This window comes from Borostomias antarcticus, assembly GCF_949987555.1.
Source record: "Borostomias antarcticus genome assembly, chromosome: 3".
Lineage (NCBI taxonomy): Eukaryota > Metazoa > Chordata > Actinopteri > Stomiiformes > Stomiidae > Borostomias > Borostomias antarcticus.
In genome coordinates, this window is record NC_140236.1 from 10,142,087 (window position 1) to 10,168,031 (window position 25,945).

The 25,945-nt window shown below is 49.7% G+C and overlaps 1 protein-coding gene across 1 annotated transcript in view; it reads left to right on the forward strand.

Moving 5' to 3' along the window:
* dnah12 (dynein, axonemal, heavy chain 12) overlaps positions 1-23,506 on the forward strand; it is a gene marked incomplete at both ends in the record, with an annotated part of 30,429 nt that extends 6,923 nt beyond the window's left edge. Inside the window, 53 exons of the mRNA XM_084436001.1 lie at positions 27-173; positions 307-426; positions 773-929; positions 1,063-1,235; positions 1,371-1,523; positions 1,606-1,845; positions 2,647-2,892; positions 3,058-3,177; positions 3,897-4,006; positions 4,401-4,584; positions 4,693-4,833; positions 4,927-5,010; positions 5,118-5,306; positions 5,499-5,618; positions 6,442-6,630; positions 6,726-6,877; positions 6,957-7,095; positions 7,502-7,668; positions 7,795-8,050; positions 8,440-8,739; positions 8,879-9,057; positions 9,740-9,932; positions 10,085-10,246; positions 10,574-10,768; positions 10,914-11,047; positions 11,320-11,482; positions 11,583-11,663; positions 11,828-12,004; positions 12,101-12,232; positions 12,481-12,570; positions 12,666-12,806; positions 13,679-13,920; positions 14,334-14,481; positions 14,581-14,726; positions 15,517-15,731; positions 15,954-16,146; positions 16,509-16,705; positions 16,811-16,979; positions 17,113-17,253; positions 17,574-17,732; positions 17,895-18,039; positions 18,181-18,331; positions 18,501-18,754; positions 19,211-19,351; positions 19,514-19,651; positions 20,842-21,075; positions 21,215-21,403; positions 21,517-21,620; positions 21,710-21,914; positions 22,129-22,266; positions 22,361-22,452; positions 22,580-22,647; positions 23,316-23,506. Of these exons, the coding sequence (XP_084292127.1) occupies positions 27-173; positions 307-426; positions 773-929; positions 1,063-1,235; positions 1,371-1,523; positions 1,606-1,845; positions 2,647-2,892; positions 3,058-3,177; positions 3,897-4,006; positions 4,401-4,584; positions 4,693-4,833; positions 4,927-5,010; positions 5,118-5,306; positions 5,499-5,618; positions 6,442-6,630; positions 6,726-6,877; positions 6,957-7,095; positions 7,502-7,668; positions 7,795-8,050; positions 8,440-8,739; positions 8,879-9,057; positions 9,740-9,932; positions 10,085-10,246; positions 10,574-10,768; positions 10,914-11,047; positions 11,320-11,482; positions 11,583-11,663; positions 11,828-12,004; positions 12,101-12,232; positions 12,481-12,570; positions 12,666-12,806; positions 13,679-13,920; positions 14,334-14,481; positions 14,581-14,726; positions 15,517-15,731; positions 15,954-16,146; positions 16,509-16,705; positions 16,811-16,979; positions 17,113-17,253; positions 17,574-17,732; positions 17,895-18,039; positions 18,181-18,331; positions 18,501-18,754; positions 19,211-19,351; positions 19,514-19,651; positions 20,842-21,075; positions 21,215-21,403; positions 21,517-21,620; positions 21,710-21,914; positions 22,129-22,266; positions 22,361-22,452; positions 22,580-22,647; positions 23,316-23,506 (8,694 nt within the window). The remainder of the gene's footprint in view (positions 1-26; positions 174-306; positions 427-772; positions 930-1,062; positions 1,236-1,370; positions 1,524-1,605; positions 1,846-2,646; positions 2,893-3,057; positions 3,178-3,896; positions 4,007-4,400; positions 4,585-4,692; positions 4,834-4,926; positions 5,011-5,117; positions 5,307-5,498; positions 5,619-6,441; positions 6,631-6,725; positions 6,878-6,956; positions 7,096-7,501; positions 7,669-7,794; positions 8,051-8,439; positions 8,740-8,878; positions 9,058-9,739; positions 9,933-10,084; positions 10,247-10,573; positions 10,769-10,913; positions 11,048-11,319; positions 11,483-11,582; positions 11,664-11,827; positions 12,005-12,100; positions 12,233-12,480; positions 12,571-12,665; positions 12,807-13,678; positions 13,921-14,333; positions 14,482-14,580; positions 14,727-15,516; positions 15,732-15,953; positions 16,147-16,508; positions 16,706-16,810; positions 16,980-17,112; positions 17,254-17,573; positions 17,733-17,894; positions 18,040-18,180; positions 18,332-18,500; positions 18,755-19,210; positions 19,352-19,513; positions 19,652-20,841; positions 21,076-21,214; positions 21,404-21,516; positions 21,621-21,709; positions 21,915-22,128; positions 22,267-22,360; positions 22,453-22,579; positions 22,648-23,315) is intronic.
* Between the last annotated feature and the right edge of the window lie 2,439 nt (positions 23,507-25,945).

Below are 25,945 nucleotides of genomic sequence, written 5' to 3' on the forward strand. Positions count from 1 at the left end.
TGTGTGTGTGTGTCGTCTGGGCGCAGGCCATGTACAGCAGCGAGGGGGAGCGCGTGGAGCTTATCCAGCTGATCTCTACGTCGGAGGCGCGGGGAGCGGTGGAGAAGTGGCTGGTGCAGGTGGAGGACGTGATGCTGCGGAGCGTCAGAGACGTGGTGGCCCGCTCCAGACTGGTGAGACCTCCCTTGCTGCTACACGTGTCCGCACGCCGTGGCGCTCTACTACGGCGGACAGAAGCCCCCGAGTGTGAGCGCGTTTTAGAGTCGGCGATGGCTGAGTGATGGACTGGTTACTGTGTCTGCGCAGGCCTATGATGAGACGCCACGCAGCCAGTGGGTGAAGGAGTGGCCGGGCCAGGTGGTGCTCTGCACCTCCCAGATCTTCTGGACCTTGGAGGTGCACGAAGCCATCCGCGGAGGACTGGAGGTAGGCAAGGAAAGCCACACGTTTATGATCCTCAGTGACGATGTCTTCGTCGGAGACCACATCACTATACAGTTACTATGATCCTCAATGACATAAACATACACATTTCATAAGAACACATAAAATATTATAAAACAATCAAACAACTATAAACAAAGTCACAGATGCATAAAACAAAAAAACAAGTCTCAAGCCATTCAAAAAGTTACAGAATAGGGTTGCATACTTCATTGTCTTTTAACCATGATTTTTAATTTGTTTTGAATGAGTGATATGTCACATTATGTGATATGTGTTTTATTGGACTGATTTCTCACTTGCTGTGTGTTATTTATGCCATCTCCAGGGTCTGAAGAAGTACTACCAGCAGCTCCAGGCTCAGCTGAAAGACATTGTGGAGCTGGTGAGAGGGAAACTGCCCAAGCAGACTCGTACAACGCTGGGCGCTCTGGTCACCATCGACGTGCACGCCAGAGATGTGGTCAGCGAGCTGATAGAGAAAGGTAGTGTCCCTCAGCACTCTGCAGCCCACATACTGCAGCTACTGCCATATAGCACAAGGTTTTGAACAATCAGCAAAATGTATTATTTTGAAAATGACATTTTGAAGCTGTTCTGTGTATCTCTTGTCCCCAGGTGTCTCCGATGAGACAGACTTCCAGTGGCTGGCCCAGCTGCGTTACTACTGGCACAACGAGAACGTGCGCGTTCACATCATCAACTGTGACGTCAAGTACGCCTACGAGTACCTGGGCAACTCCCCCAGGCTGGTCATCACGCCGCTGACGGACAGATGCTACCGCACCCTGGTAACTCAACCACTGGACATACAGTATGTGCTGACATATACCTTAACACTGGTCACATAGTGTTGACCACAGAAGCAGCGCTGAGCCTGAGGTCCTACATCTTGGCCTACATTGCGTCTTCTCCCCCTGTGGTAGATCGGTGCGTTCTACCTGAGTCTGGGGGGAGCCCCTGAGGGTCCGGCCGGGACAGGGAAGACCGAGACCACCAAGGACTTGGCCAAAGCCCTGGCCGTGCAGTGTGTGGTCTTCAACTGCTCCGACGGCCTGGATTACCTGGCTATGGGGAAGGTAGGTGTGGCTTAGCAGTAGTAGTACACAGTAGCGTTTTATCTCGGGGGGCCATGTTCATTTTTGTTATCTTATATCTCAGTTCTTCAAAGGCCTGGCGTCGTCTGGCGCGTGGGCGTGCTTTGACGAGTTTAACCGCATCGAGCTGGAGGTGCTGTCCGTGGTGGCCCAGCAGGTCCTGTGCATCCAGAGGGCCATCGAGATGAAGCTTGAATACTTTGACTTCGAGGGAACCATGCTTAAGCTCAACCCCAACTGCTTCGTGTCCATCACCATGAACCCGGGCTACGCCGGGCGATCAGAACTCCCAGACAACCTCAAGGTACTCCAGTCGTCTCTTCGTTTGAGGCCTGTTGCTAGTTTTGTCATTCGGTAGAACCTCAGAGATCCAACCCTGATAGAATGTGAATTCTGCAGGGCCAGGATGAGAACTCTGGCCACCCTGTGTACACATGCGGCCTGACATTGATGAGAGAGTTTTGCTGATGCGATCCTATGCTGGAGTGAACTCTTCGTTTGAACATGTTAGATGTGTATGTGACTACGCCTGTATAAGTGTGGGAGCTTCGAGCTCACTCCTCAGCTATGGTCCACACAGCTGCTGTGTTCCCTGTATCAAGGCTCATGATTGTACTAATTCCTTTGTATTTAATCTCAGATCGATCGTCCAACACTTTTATTTGTCTCTCAAGTGACTTGGTACCAAACTCATCCTTTCAGAGCCCATCGGGAAAAAGGGTTGTTCGGATCTTTGAAATGTTCGTGACTCTGAAAGTGACGTCAAAATACACCAATTTTACAAAAAAGCATATTTATTTTGTTCACTCACATGAAATCAATAAATACCCTCTTTAACAATTGGAAAGGCATTGAAATTGGAATCAAATAACCAACTATACTATGCGTTTTGTGCTAGCCATTTTGTCACATTATAGTCAAATGTTAAATTTATGGGCTTCTTTGGGTTTTAACACCTTAAAACTTTTCGGATCTCTGAGGTTCTACTGCAAATGGTTTAGCATTTTCACAAGTGATCGTCTTCCCAATCGCTGATGTGTTATTGCTATGCCATCATCTTCAGCCGATTCCTGTTCCTCTTATTCTCCCTCCGCCTCCATTCCAGGTGTTGTTTCGCACGGTGGCCATGATGGTGCCTAACTACGCCCTGATAGCGGAGATCTCCCTGTACTCCTACGGCTTCCTGAACGCCAAGCCCCTGTCGGTGAAGATCGTGATGACCTACAGGCTGTGCTCGGAGCAGCTCTCCTCACAGTTCCACTACGACTACGGCATGAGGGCCGTCAAAGCCGTGCTGGTGGCAGCGGGGAACCTCAAGCTCAAGTTCCCTGACGAGAATGAAGACATACTGGTGGGTATAGATGAAGAACCCTGACCATGATTACCTGTCATTCATACATACACTATAAACTTTGTGATACAAACAATACAGTATGCAATATTTTAAGATTTTGAAGATTTGTTTTTCAACTGACTGATTCTCATGTGAGTTTTGTGTCATTTTGACTCCCAACAGCTCCTCAGATCCATCAAGGATGTGAACGAGCCCAAGTTCCTGTCTCATGATATTCCCCTGTTCAACGGCATCACCAGCGACCTGTTCCCTGGCATCTCCCTTCCTGTGGCGGACTACCAGGTTGGACCCGTTACTCTCTTTAGTCCTGTTTTAAAGGTGCAGTGTCTGATTTTGACAACATCTTGTTGGGAGGTTACAGATTGCAACCAACTGAATTGAGTGCCTAAGCGGAAGCAGGAAGAGCCATCACATGGGACCTTAATTCTAAGTACCATAGTCAATGGCAATAAACAAATAATTTCTTGATCCTGTTTGAATTGTGCCATGGCCATACATACGTATATGATGTTTGTCAATTTAAAACAGAATTTTGCAAGTCAAGAAAGTCTCAGTTTGTCATAAAGCAGTTATTCCAGAGCGAGTTTAAAATGATTTAAAGAGGTGAAAATCACTGTTAGTCTGGCCGTGTTGAGAGCTGCAGGAATGCGAAAGGAGAGTTAGTCCGTTCTGTAAGAGCTGGCATGCGAGATCGGCTTTACAAGGTTTTGGTGAGTGTTAAACAAGTGTAATGTCGGCTAGCTAATATTAGCTAACTTGCGAGTTAACCGAGAGTAGAAAATATATGTTTTAAATTGACAAACATCATATGTAATGGCACAATTCAATGGGGATTATACACTAATAAAAACATATGCTTATAAATATTATATTCCATTTCTGTCAAGTCTACACAAAATATTGCCACAAAATTCTACACACTGCACCTTTAACTAAAACATTTCCCAACAGAATAACAGAACAATAACACTGTGTCTTCATCTTGCCATGTCCTTCCCCAGCTGTTCCTGCAGTGTGCTCAGGAGTGCTGTAAGAACCACAACGTCCAGCCAGCCCCGGTCTTCCTGGAGAAGATGATCCAGACCTATGAGATGATGATAGTCCGCCACGGGCAAGTTATTCAAGATTCAAGATCTGTTTTATTGGCCATGTATCTGGTTCACACATACTAGGAATTTGAGGGTTAAGGCATACGTTGTTGCAGATAACATAGGACAGGGTGCAGGACGGGACAGAACAGTGCAAATACTGTGGAAATGCAGTACAAAAACTGTGCAAATATAAAATACTAAATATAGTGCAAACAATATACAGTGCAATATACAAATTACAATATATATAGTACTGTTAAAAAAGAAAATAACTATATCCTTAGGTTTTTCATTCATAGTCTTGATTCTGTAATATTTATCTGCCCAGACACTGCCATGTTAAATGTTGTATGGATTTAAATACAGAATGAACCATGTTCTGTATGAATAACCTCCCCTGGTGTGTGCGTCCAGGTTCATGCTGGTAGGAGAGCCCTTCGCTGGGAAGACCAAGGTGCTGCACGTCCTGGCCGACACCCTGACCCTGATGAACGCCAAGGGCTACAACGAGGAGGAGAAGGTGATCTACCGGACTGTCAACCCCAAGTCCATCACCATGGGACAGCTCTTCGGCCAGTTCGACCCCGTGTCCCACGAGGTGGGGCTCTGATTCCCTCTGTTCCGTTCCTCTCAGAGCTCGGATCACTTTCCCCAATCACATCCGATGATACCCTCTGCCTCCCTGTCTCTTGTTTGTGTGTTCCAGTGGGCGGACGGGATAGTGGCCAACACGTTCAGGGAGTTCGCCTCCTCAGAGACCCCAGAGCGTAAGTGGGTGGTGTTCGACGGCCCCATAGACACCCTGTGGATCGAGAGCATGAACACGGTGCTGGACGACAACAAAAAGGCAAGCGTGTTCATTTTTAGCGGAATGTGCTAAAAAAAAAATCTGAATTCCAGGATAAAGGAAGGTCAATAACGGTCTCCTGTTTCTCCACAGCTGTGCCTGATGAGTGGGGAGATCATCCAGATGTCCAACCAGATGAGTCTAATCTTTGAGGCCATGGACCTGTCGCAGGCTTCGGTGAGACGTCACACCACAGTGCGGGAAAACGGATTCTTCTAATGTAGGCAGTTTGACATTGAGATGGGCCGACGTCTACACAGCTGCTTGTTCTCTCCTGCCCCTAGCCAGCGACGGTGAGCAGATGCGGTATGATCTACATGGAGCCTTCTCAGCTGGGCTGGGAGCCCCTGGTGGCCTCCTGGATGAACAACCTGCCGGAGGTCCTGCAGAGCCCGGACAACAGCGCCCTGCTGCTGGGGCTCTTCCACTGGCTGCTGCCCCCCTGCCTCCGGATACTGCGCAAACACTGCAGGGTGGGAGAGAGAGAGAGAGAGGGAGGGAGAGAGGGGCCCTAGGCCTAGTCTGACTAGATACACACCACCTAACACAGGGTGGAGGGATACATTTTCATCCCCCCAGAGTATAGGCTTCATGCTTAGTGCCTAATTATTTGTGTGTGTGTGTGTGTGTGTGTGTGTGTGTGTGTGTGTGTGTGTGTGTTACAGGAAGTTGTTTCCACCAGTAACAGCAACACGGTGGTGTCGCTGACCCGGTTGTTTGTGATGCTGCTGACAGAACCTCTGAAAGAGGATGGAGGAAACAAAAACACACGCACCTGGATCATGGTAACCGTCTAATATAACATGTTTATTCACCTGGATCATGGTAACCGCTCTAATATAACATGTTTATTCACCTGGATCATGGTAACCGCTCTAATATAACATGTTTATTCACCTGGATCATGGAACCGCTCTACTATAACCAGTGGCGTTTCTAGCTTATATGCCCCCCGATACGGCGCCCCCCGCCCCCCCCACCCGGCCCCGAGCCGACACGGTTAGATGGAACACTTTCAGTTTCGGTTTGTAAACCTGAAATGAATTCACCTGGATCATGGTAACCGCTTTCTTCAATATAATATGTTTATTCACATGGATATAACATGGTTATTCACCTGGATCTTGGTAACTGCTCCAATGTAACATGTTTATTCACCTGGATCATGGTAACCCTTTCAATATTTAAGCAATAACACATGAGAGGGGGCATGGTAAAGCACGTGCCACCTCAAGTGTGTTATTGCTTTTAAACAACAGCACTGCACTGTTCATTTTTGTGTGAAAAAGATGGGTTTGTAGTTCAATTTCGCTAAACTGCCTTGCTTTCAGCCCCCCGCAATCCAAAATAGTTATCCATTGTATACCGTTGCTATAGGCAACTTAATACCAGCTGACAGCATTTAAGGAGTGATACTTTACCTCTAATTTGCATGTTGGTATATCGTGGTTATTGGCATAGCTCTGAATGCCTCTTGGACAATCACAATGCACGGTCGCAACTAGCTGTTGTATAAAATATGCTTATTCACCGTATCCAGATTCACGCTATCCAGCTCGTTTAGGGGTTCATGTCCTAGCTCCTCACCCTCGGTTGTCTGTGGTGCAGGCGGCCTTCGTCTTCTCCCTAGTGTGGTCCGTGGGGGGCAGCTGTGACGCAGACAGCAGGGAGAAGTTTGACGGGTTCCTCAGGATGCTCCTATCAGGGAAGGACGACAAGCACCCCATCCCCGCCTGTGTCTCCAAATGGGAGTGTCCACACGACGAGAAGGGGCTGGTCTACGACTACTCCTACGAGGTACGATTACGACACAGCGTACACACAGTTCTCTTCCTTTTATTCAGCTTTTTAGTCGAACCAGGTTACAGTGATATAAATGGGCTCCTAAACAGTTTAAAGGGAAAGGCCGGTGGCTCCACTGGAACGAGACCATCAAGAACATCAATCTGGGGGATAAAAACACCAAAGTTCAAGATATTATCGTCCCCACCATAGACACAGTCCGCTACACCTACCTCATGGACTACTGCATCAACTACGGAGTGTAAGTCACGTCAACAGCATTGGTTTCATATACTAAGTTTCTGTACAGGTGCACGCGGTAAAGTAAACTCTCTGTACAGGCCTCTGCTGTTTGTGGGCCCCACCGGTACAGGGAAGTCGGTGTACGTGAAGGAGAAACTGATGAACAACCTGGACAAGGACCGCTACCTGCCCTTCTTCATCAACTTCTCAGCCAGAACCAGCAGCAACCAGAGTCAGGTCAGCACCTGCAGCGCAGCCACTTCCTTCATCATCTCTTCCTCTAAGAGGTTCCTGGTGTCCATTTCTGTGTGGAAGGTTAAAGGATCAGTGTGTCAAATTTTGTGGCAGCATTTTGTGTAGACTTGGCAAAATAATATTCATAAGTATGTTTTACTTTGGGATATAATCTCATGAAAATAAGAATCATTTTTATTTTGTTGCCTTCGAATAGGCCCTTTGTATCTACAGTACAGTACATAAGGAGCGGGTTTCAGCAGAGGCTGCCATTTTGCACCACGTAATTGTATACAGTTGGTTGCAATCTGCAGCCTTACCACTAGATGCCGCCAAAAATCACATTGCACCTTTAACAATGTGTGAATGCCAAAAATCGTAACTTATGAAACAATCTCTCTGTGTGTAGAACATCATCATGTCCAGGCTGGATAAGAGGAGGAAGGGGGTCTACGGCCCGCCCATGGGGAAGAAGTGTGTCATCTTTGTGGACGACATGAACATGCCGGCCTTGGAGCAGTTTGGAGCCCAGCCTCCTGTGGAGCTCCTCCGCCAATACTTTGACCACGGCAACTGGTGAGCACTATCTGCTGTGTAGACACAACCCAAGAGATGTATTTTATGTGAACCATCCCTTTATATCAAGACAACCAGGATCATTCTCCAGACTGTCTGAAGTGTCCTGTTGTTGTTCTTGGTCAGGTATGACTTGAAGGACACCACCAAGATCACCCTGGTGGACCTGCTGTTCATCTCGGCCATGGGGCCCCCTGGTGGCGGGAGGAACGCGGTGACGCCTCGCTTCCTGCGTCACTTCAACATCTGCAGCATCAACGCCTTCAGCGACGACACCATGGTGCGCATCTTCTCCAACGTGGTGGCCTTCTACCTCAAGAACAACGAATTCCCCCCAGACTACTTCACCGTGGGAAGCCAGATAGTCGCTGCCACCATGGAGGTGAGTTCTGGAGAGGACACTTTCATGATTTTTTCATGAAATTTGTTATTTAATTTCTTATGGTGATACTCTAACTGAATTTGGATACAATGACTCACACCTTAAAGGATCAGTGTGTAGAATTTTGTGGCAGAATTTAGTGTAAGCAGGAATTCTGTGGCAGAAAGGGAATATAAGTATTGATAAGTATGTTTTAATTAGTGTATAATCCCATGAAATAAGAATCGTTATTTTTTCTTTACCTTAGAATGAGCTCTTGAGCACGTCCTTCCACAGGGGCTGACATTTTGCACCGTGTAATTGTATTCAGTGCACCTGTAAAGCAACTAGCCTCCCTTGAGTTCTCCTGCCTCAGATGTCCTCCTCTCTTCATCCTTACATCCCCGTAGGTGTACAAGAAAGCCATGCAGAACCTGCTGCCCACCCCGGCCAAGTCCCACTACACCTTCAACCTGCGGGACTTCTCCCGCGTGGTGCAGGGCTGCCTGCTGCTCAGGAAGGAGTCCCTGGAGAACAAGCGCACCATGATCCGCCTCTTCGTCCACGAGGTTTTCCGCGTTTACTACGACCGCCTGGTGGATGACCAGGACCGCGCCTGGCTCTACAGGCTCATGAACGACATCCTCGGAACCCACTTCAAGGAGAACTTCGACCAGGTGTTCGATCACCTGAAGCAGGACAGAAAAGCGGTAGGCATTAGAGAGAGAGTGTGGGTTTTATAAGATTAGCTAAATCAAAGGGGGTGGAGCCTAATATCTGTAGTGCGTTGATACTGATTTGGCACTACTTCCTGGTTTGTTTTGACTTCCTGGTTCCTCTCACTGGCAGCTGTGTGAGGAGGACATGCGGAACCTCCTGTTCGGCGACTACATGAACCCCGACCTGGAGGACGAGGAGCGCCTGTACGCGGAGGTGCCCTCCATGGAGAGCTTCGGCCAGGTGGTGGAGTTCTGTCTGGATGAGTACAACCAGACACACAAGAACCGCATGAACCTCGTCATCTTCCGGTAAAACAAATCCCAACAAAAAACCAAAACAGTGAAATGTAAAAAAAACAAAAAAACAAGAATGGATGGTTTGCCTAGGGCCACCGTCACACTTGTTTCAGTTCATATCAAGATTCAAGATTCAAGTTTATTTAGCCATTTCAACAATACAGTTGATAGGAATGATTTTTGATGTTTGTTCACATATACCATATACAGACAACTATATACCACAAACAGACATCAATACATAACAAAAAACAACACATAATGCAGGTAAATTTTCAAGTATAATCAGTCCATAAAGTGCTTGGCGCAGGAGGCACAAGCCAGAGTGCAGACAGTGCATAGTGCAAAAATCAATGACAGTCCCTAGCGCAGGGGGACATTCTGTATATATTATTTGGATTAAATGCTTAAATTCTGTGTGTAGTCCTGTTTAAAATCACCATCAGTGTAGCCGTTTCCTATACATGGGAAATACCGTGGCAAAACTTCAAATTGTGACGTCACTGGACGCGTTTGCCCTTCAAAGTTTTGCCACAGTTTTGCCGCGGTATTTCCCATAATAAAGGAAACGGCTACACTGATGGAGATTTAAAAAATAAAAAAAAAGAACAACACAGAATTTGATCCAAATAACATCATCTGAAGCGAGCGTCTGCTGAAGTGTATTTCTCCTGCCCGCCCTGCGGGGGCGCAGCTACGTCCTGGAGCACTTGTCCCGCATCAGCCGCGTGCTCAAGCAGCCGGGGGGCAACGCCCTGCTGGTGGGCGTGGGGGGCAGCGGGCGCCAGTCCATCACCCGCCTGGCCACCTCCATGGCCAAGATGACCCTGTTTCAGCCCGAGATCTCCAAGAGCTACGGCATGAACGAGTGGAGGGACGACCTCAAGGTCAGAAGAAGAGACGACTTTTCCCGAGATAATCCCGACCGTAATCCTCTGTGCTCGCCGGACGTCTGCCGCTGTCCAGGGAAGTGACGAGGTCAAACTGACCGGCTGAACCTTTTTCCCATCCTGTCTCCGTCCTGTGTCTTGTCCCATAGCTGCTGTTGAAGAACGCGGGGGTGAAGGGTCAGAAGACCGTGTTCCTGCTCACAGACGCTCAGATTAAAGAGGAGGCTTTCCTAGAGGACGTGGACAGTGTTCTGAACACAGGAGAGGTGCCCAACCTCTTCGCTGTGGATGAGAAGCAAGAAATCATGGAGGTCAGTCTTCACTCTGTCTCTGTATCTTTTTACCATCCAGGAAGCCTTTTTTAATATAACATCTTGGCCAGGGATTACGGATGAAGATTAGCCTTTTGGCTAACTCTGGTGTATTTACAATTGTATTGTTTATTAATATGCACTGTCCCTTTTCAAATAAACTAAACTGAAACTGAACCCCCCCCCCCCATTACATTTTGAATAGCAATGACATTATCTAACTAGCCTCCACCTCGTTCTCTCTCCCTCTCCCTCTCCTCCCTCGCTGCCTCCCCCTCCCTCTCCCTCTCCTCCCCCACTGCCTCCCCCTCCCTCTCCCCTGCCCAGGCGGTGAGGCCCATAGCCCAGGCCGGCAACAAGAGCGTGGAGTTCAGCCCCCTAGCTCTGTTCGCCTACTTTGTGAACCGTTGCCGGGAGAACCTGCACATCGTGGTGGCCTTCAGCCCCATCGGAGACGCCTTCCGGAACCGTCTGCGCCAGTTCCCCTCACTCATAAACTGCTGTACCATCGACTGGTTCCAGGTACGCAGACGACAGGTCACCGCTTCGAGAACAGCAAAACCAACATAGAGGATATGGCAAAGGATCATGCTCATTCTTTTTTATTGTTCAATCATTATTTGTTACTTACTACCCCTCTCCTCCTCCATCTAACTACACCTGCCAGCCGTGGCCAGAGGAGGCGCTGGAGCGCGTGGCCAACAAGTTCCTGGAAACCCTGGAGATGAGCGACCACGAGAGAGGGGAGGTCATGCCCATCTGCAAGACCTTCCACACCTCGGCCATCCGGCTCTCACGCAAGTACGCAACTCAGTCTCTTGACATGTCACAACCAGAGACATGACGGCACATAGCTTGGGAGGTAGGGCGGCCAGCTGGGGATACCAAGGTCCCCGGTTCGATCCCAGTTCCTGGCATGTGCCGAATTGACTGAACCCCAAAATCGCTCATGTGCGGCACGGTGGCGTACAGTAATACCTTCATGTGTGTGTTGTGTGTCATGTCGCCGTCAATGTGTGTCATTAAACCGGAGATGAATGACGAAACATAACTGTTTCGTGTACAATCGCCAGGTTCTTGTCAGAGCTGGGGCGCCATAACTACGTGACGCCCACCTCCTACCTGGAGCTGATCGCCGCCTTCCGTCAGCTCCTCACCCAGAAACGAGACATGGTCATGAAGGCCAAGAAGAGGTACACCAACGGCCTGGACAAGCTGGCCTTCGCCGAGTCCCAGGTAACACGGGACGCGTCTGAACCTCGGCCCGTTGGATATTCAGTCACTTCTCTGGGCCTGTGTGAGTTTGACGTGGACCGGTGGTTCTGTCTGTCTGTAGGTGGGAGAGATGAAGAAGGAGCTGGTGGACCTGCAGCCTAAGCTGGAGCAGGCCAAGATCGACAACACCAAGATGATGGAGGTACGCGGCCATTTTAATCACACAGACCTACACATACTGTACTGTACAGTAGTACTGTATATTGTTGCTGTGGCTACTGTCCCAAAATGTAGGTGTAATATATAATGGTCTGCGCTTGATAAAGGCACACCGTCATTGCAGAAGGTGCATGTGTTGCGTTCCAGGTGATAGAGGTGGAGTCGGTGCAGGTGGAGGCCAAGAGCAAGGTGGTGCGCGTGGACGAGGAGGCCGCCACCGTGAAGGCCGACGAGGCGCAGGCACTGAAGAACGAGTGCGAGAGCGACCTGGCGGAGGCCATACCCGCCCTGGAGGCCGCCCTCTCCGCCCTGGACACCCTGAAGGTAGACGCGCCCGACCATCTCAAACGAAACCGGGCGCTTCACAAGCGCACATCGGCGCGATGAGCGTGAATGAAAAGCTCTCTCCTCCTCTCGCAGCCCTCCGACGTGACCATCGTTAAGTCGATGAAGAACCCTCCGTCCGGCGTGAAGCTGGTGATGGCGGCGGTGTGCGTGATGAAGGAGCTGAAGCCAGACAGGATCGCTGACCCTGCCGGCACTGGACAGAAGGTGAGGACCTGCCTGGGAACCGATGGTCGAAGTCTTGACATTGTATACTGTTTATGTCTAAGCATGTATACTGTGTATGTCTAAGCATGTATACTGTGTATGTCTAAGCATGTATACTGTGTATGTCTAAGCATGTATACTGTGTATGTCTAAGCATGTATACTGTGTATGTCTAAGCATGTATACTGTGTATGTCTAAGCATGTATACTGTGTATGTCTAAGCACGTTTTCTGTTTTACCTACATAGATTCTTGACTACTGGGGTCCGAGTAAGAAGCTTCTCGGGGACATGAATTTCCTCAGAGACCTGAAAGAGTATGACAAAGATAACATTCCTGTAAGTCGGGATAAAAAGCAAATCGTAACTAATTGCATAGAGCGTGCTAATATTCTACATCCCGATAAACCCTCCTTCCTCTACCTTCATACCAGATCCCCGTGATGCATAAGATCCGCAGCGAGTACATGACCAACCCGGACTTCGACCCCACCAAGGTGGCCAAGGCTTCGTCTGCGGCCGAGGGCCTGTGCAAGTGGATCACCGCCATGGAGGTGTACGACCGAATAGCCAAGGTACAGTTGAGCTCTCTTTTCAGGTATACAGTAGCTATCACCAGTGGTGTAGCGGGGATTTTTTTAGGGGGGGAACGTTACGCACACACACACACACACACACACACACACACACACACACATAACAGGGGAGTTAAAATAAATGCCAGATCCAGAAACTACATATTCTACTTTAGCTATTGTATTACAAAAACAAACATTAGCAACATTCATAATGTTTGCGGCATTGCTTCATTTAACTACACACAAATCAAGCCAATTCAATAGCAGACATACAGGATCTGTAAACTAATTCACTCCAGACGCAGTCAATTACTGTATGTAATTAGAGGCAAGAGTAGCTCCAAGTTGGAGGGAACATCATAGCATTGCCATTGCTTATTATTCATTCAACATCATTGGTTTACGATACCATTACAGTCATTTAGATTATATGATGCAAAGTTTGATGTTTAGTTTGTGATCCCTAAAACACACCAAGGCAGCAGCACCTCTTCGATAAGGCGCGCACCATATGAAGGCTAGTCCTTCACGCGGCGGACCCGGGTTCGATTCCCGGCTTGGGTCCTGTGCCGCATGTCCTCCCTTCTCTCTCCCACATTTCCTGTCTCTTTACACTGTCCTATAACATTAAAAAGCTGAAAAGCCCTAAAAAAAAATAAATATATATATAGTAAATCAAAATAAAATCACACTCGAAGAAGGTGCCCAACGCCCACTACACCCCTGGCGATCACGTATCTGCAACCATCTCCCTTCTGGCACTGTTGCACACCTCATTCAACCACCCCCCCCCCCCCCAGTAAGTCTTTCTTTATTCTCCATCTCCATCTTTCTCTCTAACCGCCCCACCCCTCCCCTCCGTGGTGCAGGTGGTGGCCCCTAAGAAGGCCAACCTTGTGGAGGCGCAGCAGTCCCTGGCCACCACCATGGCGCTGCTCAACCAGAAGAGGGCGGAGCTGAAGGAGGTGGAGGACCGGCTGGCCGCGCTGCAGCAGACCTTCGAGGAGAAGACGGAGGAGAAGGCCCAGCTGGAGTTCCAGGTGGACCTGTGCGCACGCAAGCTGGAGCGGGCCGAGAAGCTGATCGGAGGCCTGGGGGGAGAGAAGACCAGGTGCTGTGAACGGACGGGGGGGGGTTATTGATGATGGTGGTGGTGATGATGATGATGATGATGGTGATGATGATGGTGATGGTGGTGATGATGATGGTGGGGGTGGTGATGTTGATGATGATGATGGTGATGATGGTGATGATGATGATGATGATGATGATGATGATGATGATGGTAAGAAGCTCATCAGAGGCCTGGGAGGAGAAAAGACCAGGTGATGTGGTGGTGGAGGGAGGTGATGATGATGATGATGATGGCGGTGATGATTATGGTGATGATGATGATGGTGCGGTGGTGATGATGATGATAATGATGATGATGGTGGTGGTGATGATGATGATGGTGATGATAATGGTGATGGTGATGACTGTGATTGTGAAGAGAGTCTGATCTCCCGCCTGTACCTTCTGTAGATGGTCCAAGGCAGCGGATGACCTCCAGAACACCTACGACAACCTGACTGGAGACGTGCTGATCTCCGCCGGTGTCATCGCCTACCTGGGGGCCTTCACGTCCGGCTTCAGACACAGCTGTGCCAAGGAGTGGACCAAACTCTGCAAGGTACCGGAACACGCCTGGACCTTTCTCTGTAATGCATCGATGCAATAGTGTGTAGAGCCTGCTTTCCTTTTCAACAACAATCTTATCCATGCCACCCAGTCCAAGAGCATTCCGTCGTCAGATGACTTCTCGTTAAGTAAGACCCTGGGAGACCCCATCAAGATCCGGGCGTGGAACATCGCAGGCCTGCCCACGGACAGCTTCTCCATCGACAACGGAGTCATTGTCAGCAACTCACGCAGATGGTGAGTCCCCCTGCCCCCCCCCCTCCTCAGCTGACAAGACACTGTATTCAATCAACTGATCTCTATCTCTCCTTCTCTATCTTCCTCTCTCCCTCCTCTCTCTCTCTCCTACCCTCTCTCTCTCCCTCTCTCTCTTTCCCTCTCGCTCTCCCGCTTTCTCTCTCTCTCTCTCTCTCTCTCTCTCTCAATTCAATTACAATTATCAATGCAAAGGGCTTTGCCAAAGCAAAAATCACAAAAAAGAAGTTGTGTTTTTTGCCAACTTTAACAGCACACTTGTTGTTAGTGTACATTGAATTTATGATGTCATAGGTTTTTACTCCAACTCCAATTTCCAATAGATTGTATAGCAGATCCTCATTCCAAATTGATTCGAAGGCTTTTTTGATATAACAAAACGGGAGAATAATTTGGTTGTTTTTGTGGTATGGTCTGTTGTACGATAATCTGGTGAAAAGATAATTTGGGATTTGCTCAGGACATTATTGTCCTGAATAATTGAGGAACTGAATTGAGGAATAGAAAGTTTATTTGCCATGTGTAACAAGTATGGGTACAGGAATTCTTGTAATCAGTTCCTCATTCCAGTCCTCTATACTCAGGTAGACATTTAACGGTTCCCATTGCAGTGAGGAAATGTAGGAGTCTGTGGTCGATGATCATGCAGAGAACTTTCCCCGGGTTGCAGTTGACACTCTGTCTCTCTCTCCCTCTTCCTCTCTCTCTCACTCTCTCTCTGTCTCTCTCTCTCTCCCTCTCTCCCTCTCTCTCTCTCCCTCTCTCTCCATAGGCCACTGATGATCGACCCCCAGGGCCAGGCCAACAAGTGGGTGAAGAATTCAGAGAAGGACCACAACCTGAGTGTGATCAAGCTGACAGACGGGGACTACATGAGAACCCTGGAGAACTGCATCCAGTTCGGAACCCCTCTGCTGTTGGAGAACGTTGGGGAGGAGCTGGACCCCTCTCTGGAGCCTCTGCTGCTAAAACAGACCTTCAAACAAGGTGCAACCATTCACTCTTCCAAGAAAGGTGGTCAAAAGGGTTCTTAATTGGTCCCAAACAAGGCGCAGGCCAGGGGAACAGCTGTCAGGACAGTATTGATGTGGTCTAGGACTGCACAGTCATTATGTGCTTACCTAGGTTGTCTAATCCGTATGATTGCATCAGATCACTGTGAAACAGCTCTATTTATTCGTAAGTATCACGTATGTCTGCCTCGCTCAGGGGGTGTGGAGTGTATCCGGTTGGGGGAGAACGTGATCGAGTACTCGCGCGACTTCCGCTTCTACATCACCACCAAGCTAAGGAACCCACACTACCTGCCGGAGCTGGCCACCAAGGTGTCGCTGCTCAACTTCATGATCACCCCAGAAGGCCTGGAAGACCAGCTGCTGGGCATCGTGGTCGCCAAGGAGAGGTGGGCACAAAACAGGCCCACACAGAGACAAAACATGCCCACACAGACTCTGTGTGGGCATGTTTTGTGGGCTCTCTCCCTCTCTCTCTCCTTTCCTCTCCCTCCCTCTCTCTCCCTCCCTTCCTCCCCTCTCTCTCCCTCCATCCCTCTCTCTCTCTCTCCCTTCCTCTCCCTCCCTCTCTCTCTCCCTCCCTCTCTCTCCCTCCCTTCCTCCCTCTCTCTCTCCCTCCATCCCTCTCTCTCTCTTTCTCCCTCCCTCTCTCCCTCCTCCCTCCCTCTCTCTCTCTCTCCATCTCCCTCTATCTAAAATGAATGTGCAGTGAGTGTAACTACCTGCTGTCCTGTGATGTCCCCTCACCCAGGCCAGAATTGGAGGAGGAGAGGAACGCCCTCATCCTGCAGTCCGCAGCCAATAAGAAGCAGCTGAAGGAGATCGAGGACAAGATCCTGGAGACGCTGCAGTCCTCAGAGGGGAACATCCTGGAGGACGAGAGCGCCATCCAGATCCTCGATTCCGCCAAGATCATGTCCAACGAGATCTCCAAGAAACAACAGGTCAGTGAGGGGCCAGGAGGTCTCTGTAGAGAGAAGAGAGATGTAGTGGAGTCTTTGATTCTGCCTATGTAACCACCTGCCCGCCCCCCCCACCCCCACCCCCAGATAGCAGAAAAGACGGAGATCAAGATAGCCGAGTCGAGGGAGGGCTACAGGGCCATCGCCAAGCACTCGTCCATCCTGTTCTTCAGCATCGCTGACCTGGCCAACATCGACCCCATGTACCAGTACTCCCTCGGCTGGTTCGTCAACCTCTACATCAACTCCATCCACGACAGGTGAGACCAGACCAGGCCCGAGACTATTAGCGCCTTAAAACATTAGACTTTTTACATACATGGTGCCTGACCGAAGTAGATGATCGATTTAGAATGTGTATGTTTTCACTCACCCGTGTGCTTTGTGTATCAGCAACAAGTCCAAGATCCTGGAGAAGAGGCTGAGGTACCTCATCGACCACTTCACCTACAACCTGTACTGCAACGTGTGTCGCTCGCTGTTCGAGAAGGACAAGCTCCTCTTCTCCTTCCTGCTCTGCTCCAACCTCCTCCTGTGAGTCCCGCTCACACACTGCACAGTAGCCCCTTGTGTTTTAAAGTTGATTTCATTTAAGTGCTTCAATTGTATTCAAATGTACACTGTGAGGTATGAATTCAGTAATTTATTTTACAGATGTTAAAATACATAGGTTTAAAAAGACTATTTGGCCACAACCACAATGTATTACATTGCAGAGGAATTACACGCAATAAAGTCTGAGACTTTAGTTCCATTGTGGTCCTTGTCTGTTATAGCAGTGGTCTGCACAGGCAGCCCTCACAAGTCAAGCACCACTGTTGTTAGATGCCTCGTCTATGGATTCTCTCGCACAGAGCGAAGGAGGAGATCGAGTACTCGGAACTCATGTTCTTCCTGACCGGAGGAGTGGGTCTGCAGAACAACGTGCCCAACCCCGACCCCAGCTGGCTGCAGGACAAGAGCTGGGACGAGATCTGCAGGGCCAGTGACCTTCCCAACCTCCAGGGACTCAGGTAGGACACTACGACGACTACTGGCCCAGAATCCCAATCTCTGCTCCATTCTATGCTACCTGTGCAACCCCCCCTCCCCCTCCGGGATCAATAAAGTACCTACAGTACCTATAATATAGAAAGATTGCCCGCCAGCATTGTAAATGAATGTCATCTTCCTAGGGAGAGTTTCATCAAGAAGCCAGAGACCTTCCTGCCCATCTATGACAGTAAGGAGCCCTACAACACCCGCCTGCCCAGACCCTGGTGTGAGCGCCTCAACGACCTGCAGAAGATGATCATCTACCGTTGTCTCAGGCCAGACAAGGTCAGGAAGCACGGCCCCCCACATTCGGCACTATAGGCTATTAGGGCCGAGGACCGTTCATTGATCTATTGTGATGCTCACGTTACACACTGTACCCACAATGAACGTTCACACAAGTAGATCGTCCCCTTCATGTCCCAGATTGTGCCGGCCATCAACAACTATGTGACTGACAAGCTGGGGAAGAAGTTTGTGGAGCCGCCGCCGTTCGACCTGAGCAAGAGCTACCTGGACTCCAATGCCACCATCCCGCTGGTGTTCGTGCTGTCTCCGGGAGCCGACCCCATGGCCAGTAGGTGGCGCTCTTCCCACGGACAGACACACTCTTTATTCTGTTAGCGATATCCGTGACATCCCTCCGAATGTGTCTGTTATCGTTTCTCTTTTCCATAAACGTTCAGATATGAGTCGGCGAAACTGTGATTTTTCTGACAAAGCTTTGTCGCGCCTCCCTCCTCCAGGCTTGCTGAAGTTTGCCAACGACAAGAACATGGGCGGCGCCAAGTTCCAGTCCATCTCCCTGGGCCAGGGCCAGGGCCCCATCGCCGCCAAGATGATCCTCAGCGCCATGAGGGAGGGCACCTGGGTGTGCCTGCAGAACTGCCATCTGGCCGTCTCCTGGATGTCCACCCTGGAGAAGATCTGCGAGGACTTCAGCCCCGACGCCTGTCACCCTGACTTCCGCCTGTGGCTCACCAGCTACCCCTCCCCCAAGGTAGGCCTCGCCGCGCCTCGCCCGCCTGCTGAGATGACTGGGGGAGTTGTGAGTACCCGTCATTCCCAGTGACGAACTCATGACGCCGGCTGTGGATCAGGAGGTAGAGCGGGTCATCCGGCGACCGCAGGGTCGGCGGTTCAAATCCCGGCTTCTCCTGTCTCCACGTGTCGAAGTGTCCTTGGGCACAGACGCTGAACTCCAAATCCCAATGAGCAGGCTAGCACCTTGCATGGCAACTGCCGCCATTGGTGTATGTGTGAATGAGAGGCCATTGTAATGCGCTTTGGATAAAAGCGCTACAGTATATAAGTGCAGTCGATTGACCATTTACCCGCCTGGTGAGACGATCGGGGGAGTTAGTAGCTGTTTCCTGTGACTAACTCATAACTAACAGTAGATGTCGTCTGTGTGTCTGTGCTGTTGTAACCTCCCTCCTTGTCCTTCCCTGGTCAGTTCCCAGTGACCATCCTGCAGAACGGGGTGAAGATGACCAACGAGCCCCCCACAGGTCTCCGGCTCAACCTGCTGCAGTCCTACCTGACTGACCCCGTATCTGACCCCACTTTCTTTAGCAACTGTCCCGACAAAGAGCTGGTGAGTGGGTACTATAGCTCTCTCCCACACACCCACACACCCACACACACACACACACACACACACGCACACACACGCACCCACACCCACTCACACACACACACTCAATCTGTGTATGCCCATTGCTTCTGATCATGCTTGTGTTGTGTTGTGTGACGCTAGGTGTGGGAGAAGCTCTTGTACGGAGTCTGCTTCTTCCACGCTCTGGTTCAGGAGAGGAAGAAGTTTGGGCCCCTGGGCTGGAACATTCCCTACGGCTTCAACGAGTCTGACCTGCGCATCAGCATCAGACAGCTGCAGGTGATCCATCCACCCATAGCCACATCCATCCATCCACGCATCCACATCCACCCATTCACATCCATCCATCCACCCATAGCCACATCCATCCATCCATCCGTCCACCCATCCATCCATCCATTGACCGAGATCCATCCATCCATCCATCCATCCATCCATCCATCCATCCGTCCACCCATCCATCCATCCATCCATCCATCCATCCATTGACTGAGATCCATCCATCCACCCACATCCATCCATCCATCCATCTACCCACATCCATCCATCCACCCACATCCATCCATCCACCCACATCCATCCATCCATCCACCCACATCCATCTATCCATCCATCCACATTCATCCACCCACATCCATCCATCCACCCACATCCATCTATCCATCCATCCATCCATCCACCCACATCCATCCATCCATCCACCCGCATCCATCTATCCATCCATCCATCCACATCCATCCATCCACCCATAGCCACATCCATCCATCCATCCATCCATCCACCCGTCCACCCATCCATCCATCCATCCACCCGCATCCATCTATCTATCTATCCATCCATCCATCCATCCATCCACCCATAGCCACATCCATCCATCCATCCATCCATCCATCCATCCATCCATCCATCCACCCATCCATCCATCCATTGACCGAGATCCATCCATCCACCCACATCCATCCATCCATCCATCCACCCACATCCATCCACCCACATCCATCCATCCATCCATCCATCCACCCACATCCATCTATCCATCCATCCATCCATCCATCCATCCATCCATCCATCCATCCATCCATCCATCCATCCATCCATCCACCCACATCCATCCATCCATCCATCCATCCACCCACCCGCATCCATCTATCCATCCATCCATCCACCCACATCCATCCATCCATCCATCCACCCGCATCCATCTATCCATCCATCCACCCACATCCATCCATCCATCCATCCATCCACCCGCATCCATCTATCCATCCATCCATCCATCCATCCATCCATCCACCCACATCCATTCATCCATCCACTCATCCATCCATCCCACCTTCCTTCCTTCCTTCCTTCCTTCCTTCCTTCCTTCCTTCCTTCCTTCCTTCCTTCCTTCCTTCCTTCCTTCCTTCCTTCCTTCCTCCCTCCTTCTGCTCTCATCATCTCTCCCTCTCTCCTCCTCCGGCCGGCAGCTGTTTGTGAGGGACTATGACCAGGTGCCGTTCGAGGCCATCACCTACCTGACGGGGGAGTGCAACTACGGGGGCCGAGTAACCGACGACTGGGACAGGAGGCTGCTGATGACCATCCTGGCCGACTTCTACAACAAGGACATCATTGAGAACCCTCGCTACACCTTCTCCCCCAGCGGCAAATACTACGCCCCGCCCAAGTGCATCTACGAGGACTACGTGGAGTTCATCAGGGTAGAGGGACACAGAGAGGGGTTTTCTCTTTCTCTCCCTCTTTCATGTTTTTTCACATAATAATAATACAATATTTAAGTACCATTTTCTAAAGTGACTGGTATGCTAAGCGCATTCTGACTGTACATCTGCATTCCAGAATCTTCCGCACAGCCAGCACCCGGAGGTGTTTGGGATGCACGAGAACGTGGACATCTCTAAGGACCTGCAGCAGACCAAGCTGCTGTTCGACTCCCTGCTGCTCACTCAGGGGGGCGGGCACAAGGGAGGGGCCAGCTCCGGGGGGGACAACACCCTGTTTGACATCGCCAATGACATCCTCACTAAGGTGACCAATCGTGGTCCTCCTTCAAAAAGAGAGATATTTGCGATCCAATTTCAATGTCCGTATGATCGTGTCGCATCCCCATCAGACTCACCCCAGCTGCTTGCGTCCTGTAGCTGCCGGCAAACTTTGACATCGAGGCGGCGCTGGTGAAGTTCCCGGTGATGTACGAGGAGAGCATGAACACCGTGCTGGTCCAGGAGATGGAGCGCTACAACACGTGAGTCACCGTAGTTCTCTCTGAAACGTTACCATACAACCTTTCACGGCCTCCTGACACCTGAAAGGGCACGGCTCTCTTTCCCTCAGGCTGAGCGTCACCATCCGCGTGAGCCTGCAGAACCTGCTGAAGGCCATCAAGGGCCTGGTGGTGATGGACGCGGAACTGGAGGCCCAGTCGAGCAGCCTGATAGTGGGCAAGGTGCCGGACCAGTGGGCCAAGCGCTCCTACCCCAGCCTCAAGCCCCTGGGCAGCTACATCACAGAGTTCCTGGCCAGGCTCAAGTTCCTACAGGTCGGACTGCGCTCTCTGGGACCAAAGAAGACTTTATACTACATTTTCGATGTCACACCCCAGTATTAGCGAAGTGAAACCTTTCATGTGGTTTGTTTGAGAGAGCCACAATGTCAGATGTGGATTTGACGGCGTTGATTATGGCGTCTCAGATCCTCCACGCCTCAGGAAATGTTTGTGTTGTGAGCAGATGTCCCCGTCTCTCGCCCTGCAGGACTGGTACAAAACCAGCAAGCCCCACGTGTTCTGGCTGTCGGGGTTCTTCTTCACGCAGGCCTTCCTCACCGGGGCCATGCAGAACTACGCCAGGAAGTACTCCATCCCCATCGACCTGCTGGGCTTCGACTTCCAGGTAGGCTGTGGCGACGCGTTCCGCGATCCGCTCTTATCGCCCCCCTGTTCTACTCACACAGGGTTCCTGGTTCTGCAATGTCCCCTCATAACAGGTCCTGCCCATAGACGCCTCCGACTCCTCCCCCGAGGACGGCGTCTACATCCATGGCCTGTACCTGGACGGAGCTCGCTGGGACAAGAAAAGGTTTCTTTATGGCTCTATACATTCTGGGTTGTAAAAAGCAAGACCCACCAGGACGGATGGAGATCTGAGTTGTAGCAGTGACTGACTGACTGAGTTCGCTCCCATCTCTCTCCCCCCCTGTTAACAGTGGCGTCCTAGCGGAGCAGCACCCTAAAGTCCTGTTTGACCCTGTCCCCATCATCTGGATCAAACCCAGTAAGACAGCATATATACTGTATATACAGTATAACATGTGACAGTTTACATCTTGTCATTCATGTGTTGTTTATGGTAAATGGTAAATGCACTGCACTTATATACCACTTTTTATCCAAAGCGCTTTACAATGGTCTGTCATTCATCCATTCGCACACACACATTCACACACCGATGGGGGCAGCTGCCATGCAAGACGCCAGCCTGCTCATCGGCAGCAATTTGGGGTTCAGCGTCTTGCCCAAGTACACTTCAACACTTGGGCAGGAGGAGCCGGGTTTCGAACCGCCGACCCTGCAGTCATTGGACGACCCGCTCTACCTCCTGAGCCACATTTATCTGCCCCTCTTCTCTCCAACGTTTGCCTCTATTACTCCCTCCCTGATGGGATGATGTGAAACACTGGTGAATTCAAATAGCTCTTTCACAGATGCTATAGTTCTTCTAGAACTATTCACACATGGACCTCTCACTGTGGAGTGAGAGGTTGTGGTCAACCCCGTGTGGATGTCCAATGCCCTCAGCGTTGTCAGTCATGGGTTGCCTGTGGCTCAGAGGACACTGATGAGTTTATATCAAGCACAAGCTTCTGTTTTTCCATTTCAGTTCTCTCTTCCTCTGTCCCCCCCCCCCCCCTCTCTTCTCTCTCTATCTCTCTCTCTCTCTAGCTGAGAAGAAGGGGGCGGAGCCTCAGAGCCTGTACGTGTGCCCACTCTACAAGACCAGCGAGAGGAAGGGCACCCTCTCCACCACGGGGCACTCCACCAATTTCGTCATCACCATGATGCTGCCCACCAGCAAGAGCCCACAGCACTGGATCAAGAGAGGCGTGGCCATGCTGTGTCAGCTGGACGACTGAGGCGGCGACACCCACGTTTCCCACCAGCACTTTATGTCACGGAATGTCGTTATTCACTAATCGTATCTATGTGATCTATCTATCTATTATTAAAGGCTTTGAAGTATCTCCGGGTGTGGTTTTGAGGCTGTGCCTTTGTATTTCTTGTCTATACATCATAGCTGTGACTGACTGACTCTCTGTGTGATGCCCACTGCCTTTTTGTCCTACTGGTAGTCGCCATAAACCAAGTGGATCTGTAATTCCTTTTCTGGTAAAGTTTAGGGATTTTTAAGCAGTGGCAGTTTAGAGCTTGTCATCGTAATGGGTAGTCGTCATTAGAGCCCGACCGATATCAGATTTTTGGGTCCGATACCGATATTGATTTAGGAGAGTCTTAGCTTACCGATAACGATATTTTGGACCGATATATAAAAAATACTGCTACATTTTCAAATCAAGCTGAAAAACTTTTTTTTAAATAAAAAATTCTAATTATCACAATATTCAGTGTCAATATATTACAAGAACATTTCAGTTTGAATGAACAAAAACAAAAAATGCACAAATGAACATGCCATTTTAGCAATCTAACATGGACCAGGACCTGTACCACTGGCGCCATGGTTAGCCTCTCCAGTCTCTATTACTGCCACTCAGCTGCTGCCACTCAGCAGCACCCAGCAGTGGCAGATTATAAAATAGGAAACAAAGCTTCTCAGCAATTTGACCTAAGAGAGATGTTTTTAGTTAGTTTTTGTTAACTATAATAACCTTGGGGGTGGTGAGGGGGAGAGAAGGAGAGAGAGTAAGAAAGAGAGATCAACAAACTCCTTCCCTTCCTAACCCACCTCATCAATGCATCTCTTGTTTCAGGATGTTTTCCCTCTGCTTTCAAGACTGCCAGAGTCACCCCCCTCCTAAAGAAACCATCTCTCGACCCCTCTGATGTCAAAAACTACAGACCGGTTTCCCTTCTATCCTTTCTATCCAAAACACTTGAACGTGCTATCTTTAACCAACTGTCTTCGTACCTCCACCAGAACGACCTCCTAGATCCCCACCAATCCGGGTTCAAGGCTGGCCACTCGACAGAGACCGCCCTCCTTGCAGTAACAGAGTCACTCCATGCCGCTAGAGCGAACTCTCTCTCCTCTGTCCTGATACTCCTAGACCTGTCAGCAGCATTTGATACGGTAGACCACCAGATCCTCCTCTCCACCCTCGAGGAGAAAGGCATCGATGGCTCTGCACACTCCCTGTTTGCATCCTACCTGACGGGCCGCTCCTACCAGGTGACAGGGAGAGGGTCGACGTCGGAACCGCGTAGTCTGACTACGGGGGTTCTACAAGGGTCTGTCCTGGGTCCTCTCCTGTTTTCCCTCTACACTACATCTCTGGGCTCTGTCATTCGCTCGCATGGCTTCTCCTATCACTGCTATGCCGATGACACCCAACTGGTTCTGTCATTTCCCCCTTCTGATACAGAAGTGGAGACACGCATAGCTGGGTGCTTGGCTGACATTTCGGAGTGGATGACGACACCACCTCAAGCTAGGGCTGCTCGATTAATCGGATTTTAATCTAGATTACGATTTGGGCTGTCAACGATCATTAAAACTAAATAATCGCCATAAAACGATTTTGCACAAATCAAGCGCACCCTACACTGCAGAGCTATACTGTGCTTGACCCCTCCCCCACCCCCCAAAGCCCCAAAACAAACACTTCAAAGCGAGACGTTGTCAATCGAGGCGCACGCATGCTCCTCTCGAACAAAACACGACAAGAAGAAGATTATGGCAGCAGAAAGAGAGGTGGACAAGAGAGCTAAAACCACGTCAGTGGTGTGGAAACACTATGGGTTCGCGGAGACAGATTTGGACCAAGTTGACACGGTGTGTAAAATTTGCTACGCAGTCGTAGCTGCCCCTCAAAGTAGCCCTTCTCAGTGCATTCCGCTCGCTCATGCCAGACAACAGTTGCCGGTCCATTCACTTTGCCGTCAAAATAAATCGGTGTCGGCCTATTTAGGAGAGGCGCTCATATTTACAAGTGTCAGATAAACATGAAACTTCACTTCCCAAGCAAAAGGGTCTATTTTACCAAATGCTGGGTTTTGAAACCTCGGCGCTACCATTAAATAACTTATTTAGACACGTTCTGTCCTAGTGAAATTCTTTTTCCGAGGTAGTCTTCTTCTGTGGTGGTGGCGGGGCTTTGAAGCTTCTTTATTTATCAGTTTTGGCACTTTTATTAATTTATTTTCAAGGTCAAGGTTCACTATTTGTCTCCCAAAGAACATTGTTAAAAAGAAAAGCCACTGTCAACATTTAATAAATTAATTGTTATCAAAGTCAATAATTTGATTTGTTAAGAAAATGTTAAAACTTTTGATTAAAAAAAAAAATTCAATGAATAATCGTGTTTAATAATCGTGATCTCAATCTCAATCAAAAC